The 20,487-nt window shown below is 42.4% G+C and overlaps 1 protein-coding gene across 3 annotated transcripts in view; it reads left to right on the top strand.

Annotated features, from left to right (window-relative positions):
* The window catches only part of NUP93 (nucleoporin 93), a 136,938-nt gene that overhangs the window by 102,514 nt on the left and 13,937 nt on the right, over window positions 1-20,487 (top strand). For all 3 annotated transcript variants that reach the window (XM_039503379.1, XM_039503377.1, XM_039503378.1), the window contains exons 6-14: window positions 4,212-4,286; window positions 6,796-6,885; window positions 9,140-9,279; window positions 12,257-12,389; window positions 14,749-14,906; window positions 17,603-17,768; window positions 18,653-18,746; window positions 19,834-20,025; window positions 20,302-20,428. In XM_039503379.1, coding sequence (XP_039359313.1) covers window positions 4,212-4,286; window positions 6,796-6,885; window positions 9,140-9,279; window positions 12,257-12,389; window positions 14,749-14,906; window positions 17,603-17,768; window positions 18,653-18,746; window positions 19,834-20,025; window positions 20,302-20,428 — 1,175 coding nt within the window. The remainder of the gene's footprint in view (window positions 1-4,211; window positions 4,287-6,795; window positions 6,886-9,139; window positions 9,280-12,256; window positions 12,390-14,748; window positions 14,907-17,602; window positions 17,769-18,652; window positions 18,747-19,833; window positions 20,026-20,301; window positions 20,429-20,487) is intronic.

The raw sequence follows: 20,487 nt of genomic DNA, 5'->3' as shown, positions 1-20,487 counted from the left end.
TAGGTCATCATTTTTTCCATCACATTCACTCAGCCACAAAAATTCCATGGAACAACCTGATTTAAAAAGAATCCAGAGGCCTAGCTGGAATTCAAATCTAAAGTGGCAAAACAGGGAACTAAACCTGCTCCTGAAGCTCTTCTAATAAGAAGTGAAAGGTGGGAATGCAAAAGGAAGGGGAACAACAATTTTATAAACTCCTGGAATTCTTTTTGTGTGTTGCTGAAAGGTGGAGACAATGGATATTTAAAGAACGTACTGTCGCTCTAGCAGTTCTCATCTCTGGCAGATTGTTAATAAAAATGATTTTCAAAACCATAAAGGTTATGATGAAATTAAAACTGGAGGAAAGAAAATTAGACATGTTTAAAAAAAAATCCCTGTAACAGTTGCTTGCTAGTTTGAAATGCATTTTAAATTCAGATGTTAACTTGTGCATTTCAGCCTGTCAGTCATACAGCCTTGTAGAGTAGCAGCCACATATATGTTCAGTGCTGCAAAACGATAGTGGAGGAGAAAGAAATCAGTTTCAGAGCTGAAAGCCTCAATCTTTATATTTGTGGCATTCAGGCATTGACTGAAAAGTGACATTAAGTCACAACGAACCCACCCACCCCCAGCTTGTGTTAGCATTTGAGATCTCATCAGTGAATAATGACGGAGTCCATAATTTAGAATTTCTTTAAATAGTTCTGCAATTTATCTGGCACAGCAGAGGGAGAGACTGCAAAGCACCATTTCTGCCTTCACCTCTGTTTCCCAGGAAACCTGCTTTAACAGCTTCTTTGTTCTTCAGAACAAAGCTTTTGTCGTTATTTAGGTGAGTTTAGAGGAATATGTATCAGCTGATTTGGCACTGGAAGAAGCATAGAAACACTTCTAAATATCGGGCTCCATTAGGAATGACCATTAAAGATTTTTAAAATGTGAGTTGATTGGTATATAATGTGTTTTTTAAACATGTGTTTTTAGTTTGAGGAAATTATTAGTCTTAGTACTTAAATTCACCAGTCTTTAATTATTTATAATCTCATGGGCATGTTTTTCATATTCTAAATATCTCCATATTTTAAATAATTCTTCACTGCACTGTTGCCAAGAAATGAAAACAGCAAGTAACTCCATATCTACTATTCTGCATAATGTAGCTAAAAATGCTGGTCCAAATTTGGCTCAATATTATTTGAGCCAAGGGGTTGCAAAACACCAATGTTCTGAGCTTCTGGTAAGTTTCTGGGTGGAATTCCTGGTTCTGGGACCCTATTAGCTAAGAGACAGCTTCTCTCCCTTTGCTATACTACTGACCTTGTATTTAGTTATTTTGATTTAAGTGCAAGAATGCACCTGTCCAAAGCTCTTAAGCTCTTCCCAGTTCACAGTCACAGTCCATGGAGGACGATATACCCAGCAATGTAACAGGGCCGGAACGCAACAAAAATTATATAAGCTTAACCAGCCCTCTAGTCAAAGCAGAAAAATTATACCCCAGTCGTTCCATAAGGCTCCTGCAAATAGCCATTGCCGTGTGCCTGGAAGGTCAATAGATTTGGGCCATTTTAGACTAAAGTTGAGGAGACAAGGAACCCTTGTAAAGAACATCTTGCCAACCGTTCCCTCTCATCTATACCCAGGGGCGTCCAGTTTAAAAATCTCCACTGACAGAAGCTGTGGCATTAACACACACAGAGAGATACTCTGATATGCAGAACCCAGGCCATTTAAGGACATAGGTACTGCCATACTGGACCATGGCAGAATTCGTCTAATCCAATGTACTGTATCTGACAGTGGCAATACCAGGTGCTTCAGAGGAAGATGCAAGAAAACCCTAAGTGGTAATTATGGAATATCCTGCCCATAGGTGAAAAGTGGTACCTAGAGTTTTGGCTAGGTGCCAGAGAAATCAAAACCAATCAGTCAATCAGCAAAATTTCATTTCCAAGTCACTGCTGACATAATAAATGATTCCAGCACAGACACACTGGGAAGTAAACCAAAAAAGCCACGTTGACCTAAATCCTTGTTAAAATCAGAGGGGGAAAATCAGTATATTGTCAAATACAAAGGGACAAAACTGTGAGGGAAAGGTTTTTAAAAAATATTTTCAAGTATCTGCTTGACACTACTTTAATAGTAGCAGGTAATAAACTTGGCAGTGTGATTTTAATACTGTGTCTTTTTAAGTCTTATGATTTTTTTGGTGTGAAATATTGATTTTAGACAAATGCAGTAACAAAATATAATAATGTCCAGTTTATGAGGGGAGAATTAAATAGAGATCCCTTGTGAACGCAGCAAAAATGAGAAGCTCTATCTAGTTTCAGATGCTGAATAAAAGTGTTATTTAACTGAAGGTGGATATTATATTGCAATTAATTGCAGTAAGTGCTGCCAAAGCACAACAAATTTCTGAAGATAGCTTGACTGGATTAAACAAGAAGTGAAAAGAAAACCCATCCTGGAGCTGACTTCAAACAAAGACCGTTTAAAGATAAAGACTTGCTTAGACAGGCAGGCATGGCAAGCTGAGCCCTTCCAGTCATGGATATAACATGTCATTAAGCAGTGTCTTGAGGTGATCTGATCTACACACAAGAGTAGTAACACTCTGGATAGGTTACAAATAGGGAAAATAAGACATTTGACAATATTGATAAAGTGAAGCCCAATAGATAATGGCTGGGGTCCAGCTAGCCATAACTGGCTTTAACATTAACATACTTATTTTAAAAACTATCCAGCCCCACATGCTCTTTATCAGAATAAGTAATTAATTCCAATTTAGAGGCCGTATAGGTGGACATGTGTTTTGCTTTATAAATACATAACTTAATATAATTAATTATAAGGGAATACTGTGCAAAGGATAACTGGCATTAAAAAAATGACTCCTCCTCCTACCAAAACACAGGAGGAGATGTTAACAAACATATTTTGAATTGGAGGGAATTGTATTTTGGTTGGTAAAATCCAAACACCTGCTCTGTCTTGATCAAGTATGTCCCGTTGGAAATAGCTTCTTTCCAATGGCATTGAGCATTCACATTTAGCCATGGCTGTACAGACAAACGGGCCTGCAATTTTGTGGGGGCCATTTGACAATGCAGCCTTATCACACCACAGTAGAATGGATTTAGTTTATTCCACCTTTAAGAGAAGAACAGAATCTTAACACAGAGAAGTTGTGGTGAGCTATCCCCCGGTATCAAGCCAGTATGTCTCAAGCCTGGGTCACCTTTCTGGATGAGAAAATGGTTTATTCTCCAGGTCCAATCACTCACTGACCTCTCTCTGCTAAGGTTACCAACAATGGAGAGCCAACTTTGGTAGGTAGCGTAATGTTCTTATTCCTTTGTGAGTCTCAATACATTTCAGTGGGGCAAAATATGAACATAAGAATTGCCACATAGGATGGAGCCAATGGTCCTTCAGGTTCAATGTCTTGTCTCTGACCGAAGCCAATATCAAATGCTTTGCAGGAAGGTATGCAGCATTGTAATAAACAATATTGTAATAAACCATAAGCAGAGAAATAATTATAAAATGCCTTCTGAGGGGGTTCCTTCCTAATTGGAAAAAGCGAATGGTTGGTTTGTGTGCTGAGCCAGGAAGGCTTCTGTCCTTTTATACATTTAGCATTAAGTTTACATGGGACTAAGCTTACAATAGAGTAGTTCAGTGACATTGAGTGTGGATTTCTACATGTGAAGAATTCAGCAATAGGTTGCTAGGTTTTGCCTCTTGAGCAGCAACAGCTCCAGGCACCAGTGCTCCAAGCGCTGGTGCCTGGGGCGGCAAGCCGTGGTGGGTGCCCTGCCGGTCCCAGCGAGGGCGGCAGTCAGGCAGCCTTCGACGGCTTGCCTGTGGGAGGTCCGCCGGTCCCGCGGCTTTGGCGGCAATTTGGCGGTGGGTACGCTGAAGCCGCGGGACCGGCGGACCTCCCGCAGGCAAGCTGCCGAAGGCAGCCTGTCTGCCATGCTTGGGGCAGCAAAAAAGCTAGAGCCGCCTCTGCTTTTGAGCATGTCTGGCCTGCAAGCAGTTTTGCATTCCCTGTCTTGTGAGTAGGTAAGTGGTAGAAACAAACACATTGGAGCGGTTTGACCTGTTTGGTGTGGTGCATCAGAAAGAGGCTGAACCAAAAACGCATGCTAAAGAGCTGCTATATTTGAACAACAGACTCCTTAATCACTACTGTGTTTCTTGTTCAACAGCCCAGTTTCATCAGTGAGTTGGGTCCTCCAGGTCGCAGCTCTTTGGATAGCGTGGAGATGGCCTATGCCCGACAAGTGAGTATGCTGAAAGGGGATAACAAATCATTGCCAATGTGTCTTAGCCACGACAGACATGGGAGAACAAAATGGGAGAAGCCCTGAGTGAGTGAAAAGAGGTACATCAGGACAGGGATGACAGCACCTGGCTGGGATTAAAATGCAGTCAAGAAAAGACAAGAAACTTAGCCTGACTTTTTCCCTCAGAAATGTGCTTCTCTATCTACTGCATCTAAAGGTGATGCTGATACCATGTGTAATTATCCAGATCATTCATGGTTATATAGTAAATGGAAACTTTTTTATCCTTTTTATGTGCGACTTTCCAAACTCATGTTAAAATGCCAAAGTATTCAAACCAATACTCTACATTCTTGTAGTTTTTCAGATTTCAAAGGCACCCTTTGTGATTGGGGAGGTGGCGGTGGGGAAAGAGATCCAGATATTAATTATGGCAGTTGTCAAGTTATATCCAGTTTTAACTGGTCACTTATGAAGAACTGCAGAACACCAGGGCTGAACTAGAAGGCTGCATTGGAACTGATCTGAAAAATTTCAGGAGAAGATATTAAATCTATTCATAATCATGAGCAATTTCCTTTTATATTTAAAGACTAAGGTTCTGATTACCAGTAATGTTGGAAGCAAAATAAAAGACAGGGACTTGATTTTCAGAATTGCACACACAAAACTGTGCGCCCAGTTCCTTGCACTGAATTACCAGGATTACATGCATAAATCAGGTATTTGTGCAGACAGATGGCTAGTTACACATCTGTTTTGCCATTTCTATATGCAGTCATGGTAACTGTGTACAGAATTAGTTACACACTGATAAACGTGTTTTTTAAAATTGGGGCCGAAATACCTCTGTTCACTTAGCATCAGTTCTGATTCTGTTCTATTTGTTGTTAATCCATAATTAATTAGTTGGCTCCCATCTACACTGTAGAATTACGGTGCTGAAGCCCCCATACAATAGGTTCAAACCATGTTTTTAGATTACAGGAAGATCATTCCTCATTTTTCTGGGATAGACTTAGTTTACTCTAATAGCCCATGAATATAGAAATACTTCTAAATTCAGTAAATAAGAAACTATCAGATCCCCTACTGCAAAAACCAAGGACCTGAATTTTAAAGGTACTAGCACCTTCAGCTGCTGTGGATTTCAATGGAAGTTTCGGGTGCGCGGCACCTCTAAAAATCAGATTATTGTTACAAACTGTCTCAGTATGGTGTCAGTAGCTATTTAATAAAACTACAGTGAAGTTCTTTTTAATACGGGATAAAATAATTGTTCCATGCAGCAGCCCAGAACCATTCATAGGAGCACAGTGAAGTCCAGTTTAAATGACTGCCCAGTAATGGAATAGTTCAGAGGCCAAGCCCACTGCTGTAGTGGTAGGGGAATGCATTACCATCATGGGGAGCGGTTTGGATCCTGAGCACAGTTTCTTTCATCTATGCTAGGAACGCTGAGGAGACAATAGTATATCCAGCTGCCGGAAAGTAGGGGGAGCCTTTTATCTGTCGCCAACACTCCCTTCTAGGTAAATGCCTACAACGTTTTCAGAGGGAACTCTAATTAGCCCTTTTACCTGGAAGAGAAGGTTTTTGGGCTGGGAATGAAGGAAAATGTTGCAAAGTAGTAGCTAAAATAAGATCAAGATTTTTAAAAATGGGTGTTAGGCTCCTAAATCCTTATTCAGGCACCTAAGAGTGTGCTGAAGTCACCTCTGAAATGGATGTGCCCAAATGAGGGTTTAGGAGCAATTTTTGAAAATCTTCACCTAACATCTAATACATAAATAACTGAACTGTAATGGAAAATCGATCTGTTCAATGCATATATTTCTCTATGCGCCAATTACAGTCCTCAATCCTTAAAAATTCCAAGAAGAGAGGGCAATGTTAGAGCAGCTTGGTCAGTGTTCAGTGGAATTCACTCTGCAGGGCAGATAATCTCTTGCAGGACTGGAGGAATTTTAAGGCTCTAGGATGGTTATGAAAGGAATACTTTTTTCTCTTGCAACACAGCTTCATTTAACTAGTTTCTGCTGTACAGGTTGCTCTGGGTCAGGGTTTTATAAACACTGCTACCACTAAGGGACTTAATATTATGGTTTCCAGAATTCTGTTCCTGTCTCCAACAGAAATGAGTGGTGTACAGTGAAATGTCACTCTGGCAGTCATATATCCGCCAGCACTTATCCCTCCTACGTTGCAGTTAGTCTAACATAGCAACCAGTGCAAAGCTCTGCCATGCAGAACAACTGAATAACTGTATCATTCCTGACATTCAGGCAGGGCTGGGGCTGTGGTAGTGTTGTGGAGGTGCATTTCATGTTGCTGACCATCCCTCCCCTTCTGTCCTGGATAGAAGGCAGCTGATGTGGGAAGAAAACTGGCTAGAGACCCTGAAGGTCATCCAGTCTTGAAGCCTGTTTCAAATTCTGCTGCTGTAGCAGGGTGGAGGAAAGAACCATATGCATTGTGAAAATTGCTCACTTTTGATACGTTTCAGATTTATATTTATAATGAGAAGATAGTGAACGGACATCTGCAGCCTAACCTGGTAGACTTTTGTGTTGCTGTTGCTGAACAGGATGATAAGGTAATGCCAATAAGTTAACATAGGGAGATGTACTTAATCCGCTTTCAGCTGTGATTAGCAGCCTGCTGATATTTACAAAAATATACTGATACCACAAGAAAAAATTGCATTGCTTTACAGAAAATAATGAGCCAGGAATGCAGTCTTCTTCAGTACAGCAGAGTCCATGTGGTAAACTCTGGGACTGAAATTCTGTTTGCAGTGAGGTAGAAAAAAATGCCCTGCTTCATTGCATTGTGATCCTTAGAAACAAGTATTTCACTTTAAATGGATCCTGTTGTGTCTTGCTTTAAAAACAGGACCCCATGATATCCACATGTGCCATTGTTTACATGTACTTTCAAAGAGTTTGTGAATGAAAGGGCTAATTTTCAGATCTGGATTATTGAAAATGTAGGTTGGTCCCCAATAATAATACTGGCTTGTGTTTAAACCCAAGCACCAACTAAATAGCCTCACAGTGGCTTTAAATCAACATTAAATCTGCTTTTCCTATTTCACTCCTTCAGCTGGATTGCTAGGATAGCAGACTCCTTGAAATATATTGTGCTGTGAACTTTAATTCATCAAGTCTCAGCTTTGTTCCAGATTGTGCCACCTATCTGGGAAACCCCTCCACCTTCTTGCTGGCCCGTGGCAGTCTGTAAAGGTGCTATTGCAAAATAACACTGCTTTTGGACTTGCTGCTGTTTTTGCTTTTCTTGTTTTCCCGCCACAGTATTTCATATTACAGTATCACCTCATAGTTCCCATAAGCCCCAGGGATGCATTGTGCTAGGCATGCTCCAAATGCACAGCTGGACATAGTACCTGAGCCAGAGATCTTCAGTGTATAATTTAGTAATTCTAACCTTTTACTGAATATTGCAGCTCTTTTGTATTCTTTTTCTGTACTATGGATTATTTTATTTTTGTGTAAATTATCCTTTTTTAAAAACAAAATCCTTGAAGAAACTACCAGTTGGATAGATATCTTGCAGGTGATGAAAGAGCCTGATTCTGCTCTCAATTACATTGGTGTAAGTCAGGAATGACTCCATTGCAATGGAAAAGCAGAGTCTCGCTCAGAGAGCTTTCAGATGAAAGAATAGCAGGGAGGGGTTTTTATCAAGAAGGGTAAAAAAAAAATGTAAAGATGTTTTTATTGTTGTTATCCATACATCAGTGTCCTTCAGACAACTGTTCTCGATGAGGTGGGCGTAAGCTTAAAGCAGAAGGGTTGTAAGGACAGAGGTTGAATGCGTGTGTGACTCACGCTTGGGGGAAGAAAGGAAGTTCTAGATTAGTACAAGTGATAGTGACTACCGTACTTATGACACTCTCCCGCTTTCCTCCAAAACAAGCGCACAGACTATGGAGAGCTGTAGGAAGAGGACAGGGAAATGACTAATACTGGAAAGTAAAGCCTGTGCGGAGGTTGCCAAGCCAGGTGTCCAAAATTTCTTGGCCATCTAACAAACCTAACTGACTTTGAAAGTACACCTGTAATTGAGATCTAATGGACTCCGAGGGCTTTGAGCAATTCTGTATTAATTTTAACAGAGACAACTCAAGGAGTTTCAGTGCTCTTGTCACATTGAAGTATCGTGGGTGAAATTCCGACCTCGTTGGAGTCGATGGCAAAACTCCCATTGATTTCAGTATGGTCAGGCTTTCTTCTCATGTGTCTTACTATTTTACCTGTGTGTATTGATAACTTAATCCACATGAGCATTTAGAACTAGGCTCCAGGGTCTCAACATTTTTCAGAATGTGGATCACATCTGAACAAAGAGAGAGAGTCTTGTGGATACATCCCCTCCTGTTTGTGATTCCATAACTTCACAGGGCAACTACAGCAATTGTTTATCCGGAAACTATGGCTAGGAAAGTATTTGTTTAGAGTGATATAATGACTGGAAACAAGGAAGCAGAGCCATCACCAGGTCCCCAACCAGCTCTCTGAAAGCCATAGTCAGTCTGTGGACCACAGTCGGGCAAAATCTTTGCAGGCAAATGCTCCTTTAAAGGGGGGTGATGCAGAGAAGGTTGGGAACATCGTTATCAGCCTAACTCTGGCATGCGTCCTGTCACCTGCACTCATTCTGTCAGGCAGACAGAGATGGCTTACCCTGATGTGTGCTTCTAATGTCTTCTTTATAAGTCTTGACTAGCTGTAACTTATCCTTTTTTATGTAAACGCTCAGACTGCTCAAACTAGGTAAATCCCTTATGGCTGTAATAATCACTGTTGTATGAATGGGTTCATTTCTAGAATATTTCTGATATGTGGGCCATGGTTAAACTAATGACAGAGGTATTGCTGGTTCCTGCAAGCGATGCGTTGAAAGTCCGGACCAACATGGAGGTGCGCATGGAGTTTGTAAGGCAGGCTCTGCGTTACCTAGAACAAAGGTAAGGCCAACATAATGGAGAAAAGCATCCTTGAGAGTTCCTAAGTAATTACATACAGCAACAACTTCCCTGTGTCTCCATTGGCATTCTCTAAATAGATACATGCACACGCTGAAGGTTAATGAATAAGACAGAACAACCTAATTCTGTCTTCAGAAATGCCAGTTCCCCATCATGCTGCTGCTCTGCAGGGCTGAGAGCAGCCACTGGGATAGAGAACTATTCCAGTTTTGAAAAAATTTCTTGAGTCCATTGGGAGACTGTTTTGAAGACCTAACCACTCTTTATTATTCCTTTCCTGTCACTCTTTATGTACTTGCCACAGTGGCAAACAGGCGCTGGACATAATACAACTAATTGAAATAGATAAATTATCCCCGCCTAAAAAAAAAATGTCTCCCTCTTCTTCATTCCCTTTGGGATGCTAATGACATGGAGATACTAGAAATTAGAGCTGGGTGAAAGTGGGGAGCATGCTTTGCTGAATAGTTGTGTAAATGCAATTCTCCTTCCTTTTCATGCAGTGACCCTGAACATTGTTCTTTTTTGTGTGTGAAATTGCAGGAGACTGCAGCTGAAACGTATGGAAAGGGGCGAGGGAGGGAATTCTTTCATAACTCCATGCTTGTGAGACTGCAAAAGGAGCTAGACATGGCCTGGTTTCTGTTGTATGTGTTTGCAATAGAAGTCCTGCAAAGTTTAAGTTTGCCATGAACAAACCCACTACTGCGTTTGTTCCTAATGATTATGAAGCCTGTTGTTCTCCCACCTGCCTCTCCAAGTTACTATGTGAAAACACCGGTAAATCAATAGCCAGCGTTTTGTCAGTTTGCTTGTAGGGAAGAGGGCCATAGAGAGTCTGATGGAATTTAGGCCAGGCAGGCCAGACACAGATCATCAGTCCCAGCAAATATCACAAACTGTCAGAGCTTGAACAAGGTGTTACGTGCGTAGAACAACTGCAGCAGCAGATAGAATGCCCACGAAGTTAGGATTCAATACAAGATTCCACTGACTGTGTGTTGAGCATTACAAAAGCTGAACTGTTCGTTGCATGCGTAATCACAGAGCTGACTATGAGAGTGTCCTTTCTTCCAACAGCAGCCATCATGACATTAGCTGGAAAATATGATCGTAGAGAGCAACCAATAGATATAACCTACTCCAGTTTTGTGTAGGGGTTGCTGAGGCACTGGGGCCTGATGCAGTATGTTGGGATGAGGTGTTTCCCCCTCCCATCATAGCCTCCTTCTGACCACAAACAGTTGGTTGCCAGGCCTCATCAGTACGCTGTCACTCATTATCACTCATGGGCTTCATGGCAGCATGCCCATCTGTTTCCAGATGAATTGACACATCAGAAGAATCCTCTGCTGCAAATTCTTCAGCATTAGCGATGCACAACAGGCCAATTCGCTGAGTATCCAGCTTGGTAAATGATCACAGCCACATTAATTGTAAGCATAAAGCAGGCATGCAGTTGCATACACATTTTAGTCTCGCACGGTTTTTGAAATGAGGCCCTTCAGGCTTACTATTTTTAAAGCCCAACTAACATGCTTTGCAGCATTAAATTTTATTTGCCATGAATTGGCCTACTGGCAAAGCAGACCCTTATGAGAGTGAACTTTCCCTGCTGGAGTCATCACACCCCACCACCCCTTCAGGTATGCCTTCGGTAAACTGAAGTCACTCACAGCTGGCCTTGTGTCAGGTCATTTACAGCAGACATCTGTGGTCTTAAACCCCGGGGAACACATACTTAACTCAACCATAACTCTAGAGTTCCTATGAGGTACCACTCTGATACTTTACTAAATGTAGCATAGCTTTTCACACATGCATATCAGTCTCGCATATTAGTCTTCTAGCCTGGTTTTCTGTAGCTTGCACACTAGCTAGAATGCTGTTGAATTTCATTAGTTCATTATTGGCTGAAGGAAAAACAGGAGCTTGTCTGTCCAAGCCATCCATATAGTGTTGCTACCGTTTTTTTAACTCGTATTCCGGCCCATTCCCTGTAGTTTCAGTACATGGAGAGTTTTTTATTAGCTTGCCTTGGTAAATTACTTTCACTGCTTCCTGTAGGTGTTCTCAGATCCACTTTCCGTGTGTAGAGATTTTGCATCTAAATTCTCTTTTTCCCCTGTGGTTCCCTTATGGTAAGTCAGTGTCTCTGAAGTTTATCATTAAGGCCCTACTTAATTTGTAGTATGGCGGAAATTGCAGATCCCGCAATATTAGGCTTCCATCGCAGTTTTGATTTTAATTTGCTTGCTTTGCGCACTCCACAATTTTGCATATATTTTGAGGCTTGCAACACACTCTTTTTTTTCTCCATTAGTCTACTAGAACCCCATTTATCTGAGCTGACAATGGCGGGGCTCCGGCTGTCAGTTCCACGCATTAGTGACTGTAATATAGTTGCAGCAAAATTTCTGGTTATCAAAAAAAAATTAGCCGACATAACATAATACTTAAGTGTTTATATTGTTCCAGCAAATCTCTCTTAAACAAATAGGTTTTCTCTGGCTTTTCCAAATTATTTCCAAAGGTCCATTATTACTTTTCCTCAATTTTTCACGTCTTGTCCTCAACTCACAATTATTTGACGAGCATCCCGCAATTCAGGTAGGGTCTTATTTATCATTTCTCCATCACAGAGATGGCGAGAGCATGCATATGGCATTTTAAATGTTATTTTGTGCTAGTTAGCATCCTTAGATGGAAATGTTTTGTGCTAGCATGAGAATTGAGCCGTAGTGCACTGTGAACTTCAAAAATGTACAATTTCTCAAATGATTTCCACATACAAACATCTACATTAAGGAACATAACTCCATGGCTCGTGTTGCCCCCACGATAGTGTTTGCACTTCATAGTAATTCACTCAAAGATAGATGGCTCTGTTGACCAGGAAAAGTCATGGGCTTTTTGCAGGGCTTGTATTTTACTTTATTAAAATGTTCTCTTACAGTTACAAGGATTATACTTTGGTGACAGTCTTTGGAAACTTACACCAGGCTCAATTGGGTGGAGTACCTGGGACCTACCAACTAGTCTGCAGTTTCCTTAATATCAAACTCCCAGCACCTGTCCCCGGTCTCCAGGTATGTGCAGTACTCTTACTGATGCAGCCAAAGTGCTATTGCACACTTCCTTCACACTAGTGTAGGCAAGATGCCAATGCAACCCCCTGATGATTTTATTTTATTTAGATTGCATTAGGCAATGCTCTCTTTTCCCCCTCTCCTGAGTAACAGTAACAGTTCATTGGTAAAATGGAGTATAGTAGATGGAAATCACTTGACTTGCTTTGAAACAGTTACAAAATGGTGATTTTCTATATTTAAGCCTTAGAATTATGCATGTTAGAATCTTAAAAGAGCATTCAAATATATCCAGCTGTTTAAGATAGAAAAAATCATACAGCTGTAGTTTTAAAGGGCTAAATTTAAACATATAAAAAGCAGTTTTCTTTTTGCTGCTGCAGATTGCAGGTGCAAGTAATTTTGGGCACGACTTTGCACCCATAATGCTGTGCTGGCACAGTTGCTGCTATTGAGATGTCTAACTACTGAACCTGAAGCACAGGCAGAAATCAAGTATTCAGCAATCTAACCCAAACCAGCTCCACCCACCCATAACTGTAAGTGCAAAGTTGTGCCAACAGTTACGTGAACTGCAAAATTGTAGGTGCAGCTAGGGAGGCTGGGTTGAGACCCTGTCAAAAATCAGATGAAAGATTTGCAAATACAGACAATTGGAAACCAAATAGTTGAAATTCAGCTCATTCTTTGCTGACCTGCTGAGACCCAAGTTTAATGTTTTTTCCCACCAGTAACAGCATCACTAATACTTTATGGCCTAATCCAAAGAAAGCCCTTTGTAACAACTTCCACTGACTTAATTGGGCTTTGGATCAGCCCCTGAATGGAGAGCAGGAAATGTAATTCCCTCGTCTGTTATCAGTGCTAGAGAATAGCCTCAATTTTTGCAGCTGGAACTTTGTTTTCTGCAGCTGACAAGTTTCTGAGATCACCTTTTAAATAAAATCCAAATAACTGACAATAATTGGCAAGGGGGCTCTCTTTACAGAATTACCTCCTATTGAAGGTAATTCTGTAAGTGAACCCTTTCTTATACGTATGGCTTCCGTACGCCAAAGCTTTGTATCCGCTTGAAGTTGGAATTCGTTTTAGGGTTTTTGTTTGGTCCCCTGCCAGGTCCACTTCCGAGCGAGGAGAATGAACCTCAGCGCTCCAAATAATCCAGTAGAAGTAAAAGAATGTGGCTAGTGGGTGATTCGTAGGAGTTCAGATAGAGACTCATGATTGCTGCCAGCAGCATGAAATCATTTATAGGTATATGGATGAGCAAAAAGCTTAGCACATCACTCATTATAGCCAATAAAAATATTTATTCTTTCCATCACCAAGCCCTTGGGAGCTTTTGTGTCTGTTCTCTTAACCGAATTGTGTGGGCTCAAGGATGTGGTGATCTTAGCTGTGGAGTGCTTCTGTAGAAAGGTACGAAAAAGCAGTTCAATGGAGCATTTGAACCTGCTGTTCTGTACCTATTGGCTAGCTACTGTGCAGTGGAGAGATTCTGAATGCCTGTCTTTCCTGTGAGAGAGAGAGAGAGAGAGAGAGATGGTGTGTGAGGTATCAGCTTTTGTTGGACCAGCTTTTGTTGGTGAGAGAGGCAAGCTTGGTCCAGTAAAAGAGATTACCTCACCCACCTTGTCTTTCTAACATCCTGGGACTGACACGGCTCTAATAATTCTGTTTCCTATTGGAAGATAGGTGAGGCCTGGCCAGTTCTAGGCCTAGAAGTGCCAAAATAAATAGTGAGCAAAGAGAGTAGATCTGTATCCAGAACTAGGTTACTGACTCAAATCCCACTCCTGTTCCCTTCCCTCTGTCACTGTGACGTCCTGCAGCTGGAAGGCATAAAGAGTCACTTCCTTCACAGCCCTGGAGAGTGCACACAGCCATGCGCTAACAGCGGACTGCCCAGTCGTCCTCTTATGCTTGTTCCATGGGGACTAAGCATGTCACGACTTATGCGATTGGGTGCTACAGACCTGGTTGGTTTATGCTTTTTCCCAGCAAAGTGAAGTGATCAGTGCAAGGCCCCAGAAAAAAAAATGTATAGATGCTACTAGTATGACTGGAGAGTTCTCACCCAGAGGGGAAAATGCAGGGGAGAGGGAACTAAAAGCAGGATATTCTTTAATATCCACAGACACGCACAGCTTCCCCAGAACTTAAATCAAGTGGGTCTGATCCTGCATTTTTGTTACACAAATGGAATTCTGCCTGAAGTCAACGGAGAACTGAGTGTGAGGGAGAACTTTGAGTATTTTGCTGAAACAAAATGAATTAGGTGGTTGGCACGTATAAAGAAAAATAAATCAAATATTGTGCAAGCTGTTGTTCTATTGTAAAAGTCTTCCTTTATTTCCAGGATGGGGAGGTGGAAGGCCATCCCGTTTGGGCATTGATTTACTATTGCATGCGCTGTGGAGATTTAATCGCCGCTTTGCACGTGGTGAATCGGGCACAGCACCAGCTGGGGGAGTTTAAAACCTGGTTCCAGGAGTATATCCACAGTAAAGATAAAAGGTATTGTGAGCTGGGAAAAATCGATGTGCGGTGAAAAATCGCTGTGGAGTAAGGTTTAATGCTTTGGGAGGAAAATGAAAGCCTGAGGTCTCGTGTTGTGAAAATGGCTGGCTAATGTGTGCGTTGCCTATTTAATTTACACATAAGAAGTTTTACCATTTTTAGTTCATGGCTTTGAAGTCTAGAAACCTCCACAGAGAGAGAGAGTTTGAAAATATGCAGGAATTTACATTTCAAAACTAATTTACTAGTTATAGCTTCAATTTTTTAATGTATGATGCATTTTTTAGATCAGGGTAGGATATTGGACTTGATAGATCAAAGATCTGATCTGCTATCATAAACCCTATATTTTACTCTTTGCTGTGACTGTTTTCACATGACTAGCCATGCAGCAAAGGAAACTGGTATTTTTTACAGGATGAACCGGGCCTTGTAAAGGGATTCAAGCCTCAGATCTGACCTGTGCTTGTTTTCCCTCTCATATACCCCCCCTTCCCCGTCACTTCACAGAGTGCAGGTGGCTTAGAGCTAGTCCTGCTGGAATTTGTGAGAAGTAATCTGGTCTCAGAGAGCAGAGAAGAGCTGGTAAGAGTGACCCTGTGTTGGGATGCGGTCCAGGACCTGGGGAATTGAGGGCATTGAGAAACCAGGCACAGGTCAGCATCACCCCTTAGGGCATATTTACACTGCAACTAGACACCCGCAGCTAGCCCGTGCCAGCTGACTTGGGCTTGCAGGGCTCGGGCTGCGGGGCTCTTCCATTGCAGTGTAGACTTCCAGGGTTGGGCTGGAGCCTGGGCTCTAGGACCTTTCCACCTTGCAGGCTCCAGCTAGAGCCAGAACGTCTACACCACAATTTTATAGGCCCACAGCCCAAGCCCCATGAGCCCAAGTTAGCTGACCCAGCCGTGGGTCTCTTATTGCAGGGTAGACATACCCTCTGTGTCTCACTCCCCCTTGTGACAGAATTATTACGACAAACTAAGGCCCCAGTCCTGCAAATGCATCGAGCAAAGTGGGACTAGTTGTGTGTGTAAAATTACTCAAGTGCATATGTTCTTGCAGGATCCAGGTCTAAAAGAATAAATTTGAAAAATGCTACAAATGCCATTAGTCAAATTCTATATTTGTTTCTTGCCTAATGTAGATTGATTCATAGACTAGTCTGACTCTCATAAAATCTGAAACGGTGCACATTATAGCATGACGGTTCCAGAATCCTTGGCGAAGAATCTGTCATTGGTTCTATTACAAACATTTTAATATTATATGTTATAATTGATTTTCTCTGACTTTATTACAGCTATAAAAATGTGCTCTGGCTACAGACTTAACAAACGAGAGAACATTTCATTTTTATTGGTTTGACTCTAGGTTTTTCTCCAAGGAAAACATGTCATAGAACACATTGTGGTAATATTTAACGATAAAGATGAAACAGTGCTCCTCGTAAAGGGCTTGATACAACAAATCCTTACTTGCTTGAGTAATGTTTACTCACCCGAGTATTCCCATTGACCTGTGTGACTGATAATTAAGTGAGAGAAGTGATGTAGCCTCAGGTCCAAATAGTTGATACCCACGTAATGCGATATAAACACATTCTTAAAACTGCTCGCTCTAATTTTCCATTTTGGGGTGTGTGTGTGTGAGCTAATTTGAGGGGGAGAAAAGTGTTTTTTACATTAGCATTACTAGGGCTGCAGGTTTGCCATGGTGGTGAAGAAGTCACAGATACTGTGACTTCTCTGTTAGCCTGTAACTTCTGCATGGGAATACTCTGTGTGGGTTGTCCCACTGGCCCTGTGTGGAGGGGTGTTGAAGATGGAGCCCACCCCACACTCACGCTACAGAGTCGGCTCCTGTGTCCCGTTGTGTCTACCTCCCCACCCTGGGTGTTGCAAGCTGGTGTATGGGGTCACAGTGCCGCTCAGGTTTGGCCCTCCAACCCCTCTGTCACAACTGCTGGGAGAGGTGGAAGGTGCCTGGGCTAAATCTGAGTGAGTGGCACTGCAGCCTGGCGCACTCCCTCAAATTTGGCCTGGCCGCCCCTCCATCATGATGGAAGGGTGGCCGGAGCAAACCTGAGCAGCACAGTAACCCCGTATGCCAGGTCACAACACCCAGAATGGAAAGCCAGGCACAGCCCAAGGTGACTGAGAGGAGGAGCTCTCTCTCCCCCTCCCCCCCCTCCCTTGGGCCAGGCCAGCCAGGATTAGGCTTTCAGTCAGGTGGAGAGTGCTGCTGGTGTGGTGGTCAGTGTCAGTGGGTGGAGGAGGAGGCAATGGCCGTGGTGGAGGAGGGTGACATTGGAGTGCTGGGATTTTGAAGAGGTATAGTTGAATTTCGTTTGTCAGGGCATTTTTTATCAAAACTCACTGAGCATTCGCTAAACCCGTGATTTTTTACTAAAGTTGCCCTGACCATTCCATGATTTTTCGCCATGACAAATCTGCAGCTCTAATGCTTATTTATCTATTTATTTATTTATTTATTTGCAATCATAAGTGGTAAGTTCAAGGATTGCCTTGCAATGTGTGTTTCCCAGTCAGACATTTACATGCATTTCACTCGTCCCTCTCAACCTGTACCCTGCATGTGTTTATCTGTTTCAATGTGTTTTAACAGGGAGAAGGTTGGAATTTGTAGGTGTTCTGAGGCTTCTTGTATAATCATTTGATTTTATTTTTTAGATTGTCCCCTACCACTGAAAACAAGCTTCGCCTCCATTACAGACGAGCCCTGAGGAACAATACAGACCCGTACAAAAGAGCTGTTTATTGTATCATAGGCCGGTGTGACATTGCTGATAACCAGAGTGAAGTTGCTGACAAAACAGAAGATTATCTTTGGCTAAAGGTAAGTGTGATTTCAGTACTAGGATTCAATAGGCCACATCCTCAGCTGGTGTAAATCAGCATTGGTCCATTGACTTCAGCGATCTTCACTGAGGTTCACTAGATGAGGATCTGACCTCCATGTACTTACAGCTGTTGGAAGGTGAGGAAGGGTGGCTCTTCCTCCAGCGTTACACAGAGTTATTCTACCTCCCAGTACATTCCAATCTTAGGTCTTTCTGCTGCATTACAATGACATGGTTTAGGTTGTTGTGGTGGCGAAATGGTGGCAGAAACCTGTCCCAACTCCAGTCTGTCATTTCCTGTGCCACCAGAGCTGACATTAGAGTGAAGTCAGCTTACTTGTCCTCTGTGGGAAGAGAGTGGTTCTCCTCACTCAACAGTAATTCCCTTCAGCTGATTAAGGAGCATAACTAACTTGTTGCAAAGAGGTCCTTTACAGTTCATCCTTCCTGGATGGATCTTGGCTAAAATGTTGGCCTGGGAATTGAGAGAAGAAGAAAATGTGAATACCTCTCTACAGTGTTGGGGGTTCCATGGAGGGAATATGGGTAAATACTGGTCATTTGGGTATTTTCTCATCCTATATGGAAGCCAAGGAATTAGAATAGCGAGTTTGCTGTGTAAATGCAAAATATTGTCATTATTATCGTGGCTTGTGCCCCGTGGATTTCATTTGATTGCATGCATAACTGTGAAGAAATCCTAAGGTGTGTCGAGATGGAATTCTGCTATTCTTTCTCCTATCTTCATGCTCCAGCAATTGATTTAACTTAGGTCCAGTTTCTGACCATTGGTCAGCTCCTGGAAGAGCACTTTTCAATTGCCTCCATCATGCAGGAGAAAGTTACTTCAAGGTCCATGTTTCTCCTTTTTTGTGTTTAGCTGAACCAGGTGTGTTTTGATGATGATGGTACCAGCTCCCCCCAGGACAGGTTAACGTTATCGCAATTCCAGAAACAACTGCTTGAAGACTACGGTAAGGGAGCTTTTGTGGGACTGACTCTTCTGCTGGGATTCAGCCTCTGCTTAAAGCACTTTCTACTTCTTACGTACACGCTAAAATCCCGTTAGACACTTCAGCTTATTTCTGAGTCTCTGAGAGCCCTCAGATACAGCTGCTCCCTGAGAGGAATAGCAGATTTCCTAAGAACTGCTGAATGGTTCATATGCCTTTTCAACAGTCCAGGTAATTAACACCCGTACGCTGTCCAGAACCTGAGTCCCTCGTGTTGTGTCCGTTCCAAATTGCAGATCGTTTTCTCTCTTCCTGGATCTGCTAAACTCTTGTAGTAGAGCTGCCAGTTGCTGGAATCAAAGGAAGAAAACGGAGTCTCGGTTGCAGGAATGTCTTTCTTTCCAATATCTGTCTGAACACTTGAACCCCTGAGTTACTCCCGTAGGTTACCATACCAAGTTACTCACTGAAGCCTCAAACTAGTGAATATGGCAGGAGCTTGGCTGTATAAATCGTGGTCATTTCCACTTTGGAAGGTTTTGGGAGTGGGTGAGCGATGAGGTGAGTGTGTCCAGTTCCTCCCCCGGATGCCTGTATTCAAAATTCACCTGGTCATTCTGACTGCTGAAATAATATAGGGCTTGATTCTCCACTGCCCTGCACTTGTGTCATTGCACCCTTGTACAGGGAGTGCAGAGAGAGTGTAAACCGCTACCAGTGCTGCGAGTGGGTGGAGAAGTCTGATTTGGTCGTGTTTTGCACTTGCTTTGCACAGAGGTAAATGTTGACACGAGGTTCAGGTCAGTGGAGAATCTGTCCCCATCGAGGCATCTTGGTCAGAAGGGAGAAGAGGGACTCCTTTCAGGTTGAGTAACTGTGTTCCCTTCTGCTGAATACATCGTTCTGCTGCAGCCTTTCATGATATACCTGCAATGGGCAATTACAGATAAGCCAGAGATGTATGATTAGATATTCTGTTTTGTCTTGTGTGTTTATTTCCACGTGGAGTGAGTAAACAATGGTGATGTACTGTGACAGGAAGCACCTACTGTCACAGATCCCAGTTGCAAAATCATCTTCACTCACACGGGTATGTTTCTTTCCTCAGGCGAATCGCATTTTGCAGTGAATCAGCAGCCTCTTCTCTACTTCCAAGTATTGTTCTTGACAGCACAGTTTGAAGCTGCAATTGCTTTTCTCTTCCGGATGGAGCGCTTGCGTTGTCATGCTGTTCACATTGCTTTGGTCCTCTTTGAGTTAAAGCTGCTCCTGAAATCTTCTGGGCAGAGCGCACAGCTGTGTAAGTCCTGCTTGCTTCCCGCTACCATTAAGCCCTGGCCTTTAACCTTGGAGAGACTGCAGGTGGACATATCCATCCTAAGCCATTATTTGAGCCAGCAGTGAAGCATGCCAGCATTCCCTAAGGATTAACCATGTGGGTCTGTTTAGATATTCAGAGAGTGAGTGAATGTCTTGGATGGAACACTGCTTTGATCTTTAGGTTAATGTAGGATGGTGCCAAAATGTCTGATGCTAAGAAATCTTGTTTTGGTCCATGTTATTTCCAATATCCCAGTAAGTCACGAAGCCGGCGACCCTCCCGGCATGAGGCGCCTTAATTTCGTTCGCCTTTTGATGCTCTACACCCGTAAATTTGAGTCAACGGACCCAAGGGAAGCGCTGCAGTATTTTTACTTTCTCAGGTAGGAGCGTGCATCTAAAATTCAGCAGCATGGTTATATTACTTTAGTAATAACCATAG

This window comes from Mauremys reevesii, linkage group 16 (genome assembly GCF_016161935.1).
Source record: "Mauremys reevesii isolate NIE-2019 linkage group 16, ASM1616193v1, whole genome shotgun sequence".
NCBI classification, from domain to species: domain Eukaryota; kingdom Metazoa; phylum Chordata; order Testudines; family Geoemydidae; genus Mauremys; species Mauremys reevesii.
This window is presented reverse-complemented; position numbering and strand designations above follow the sequence as displayed.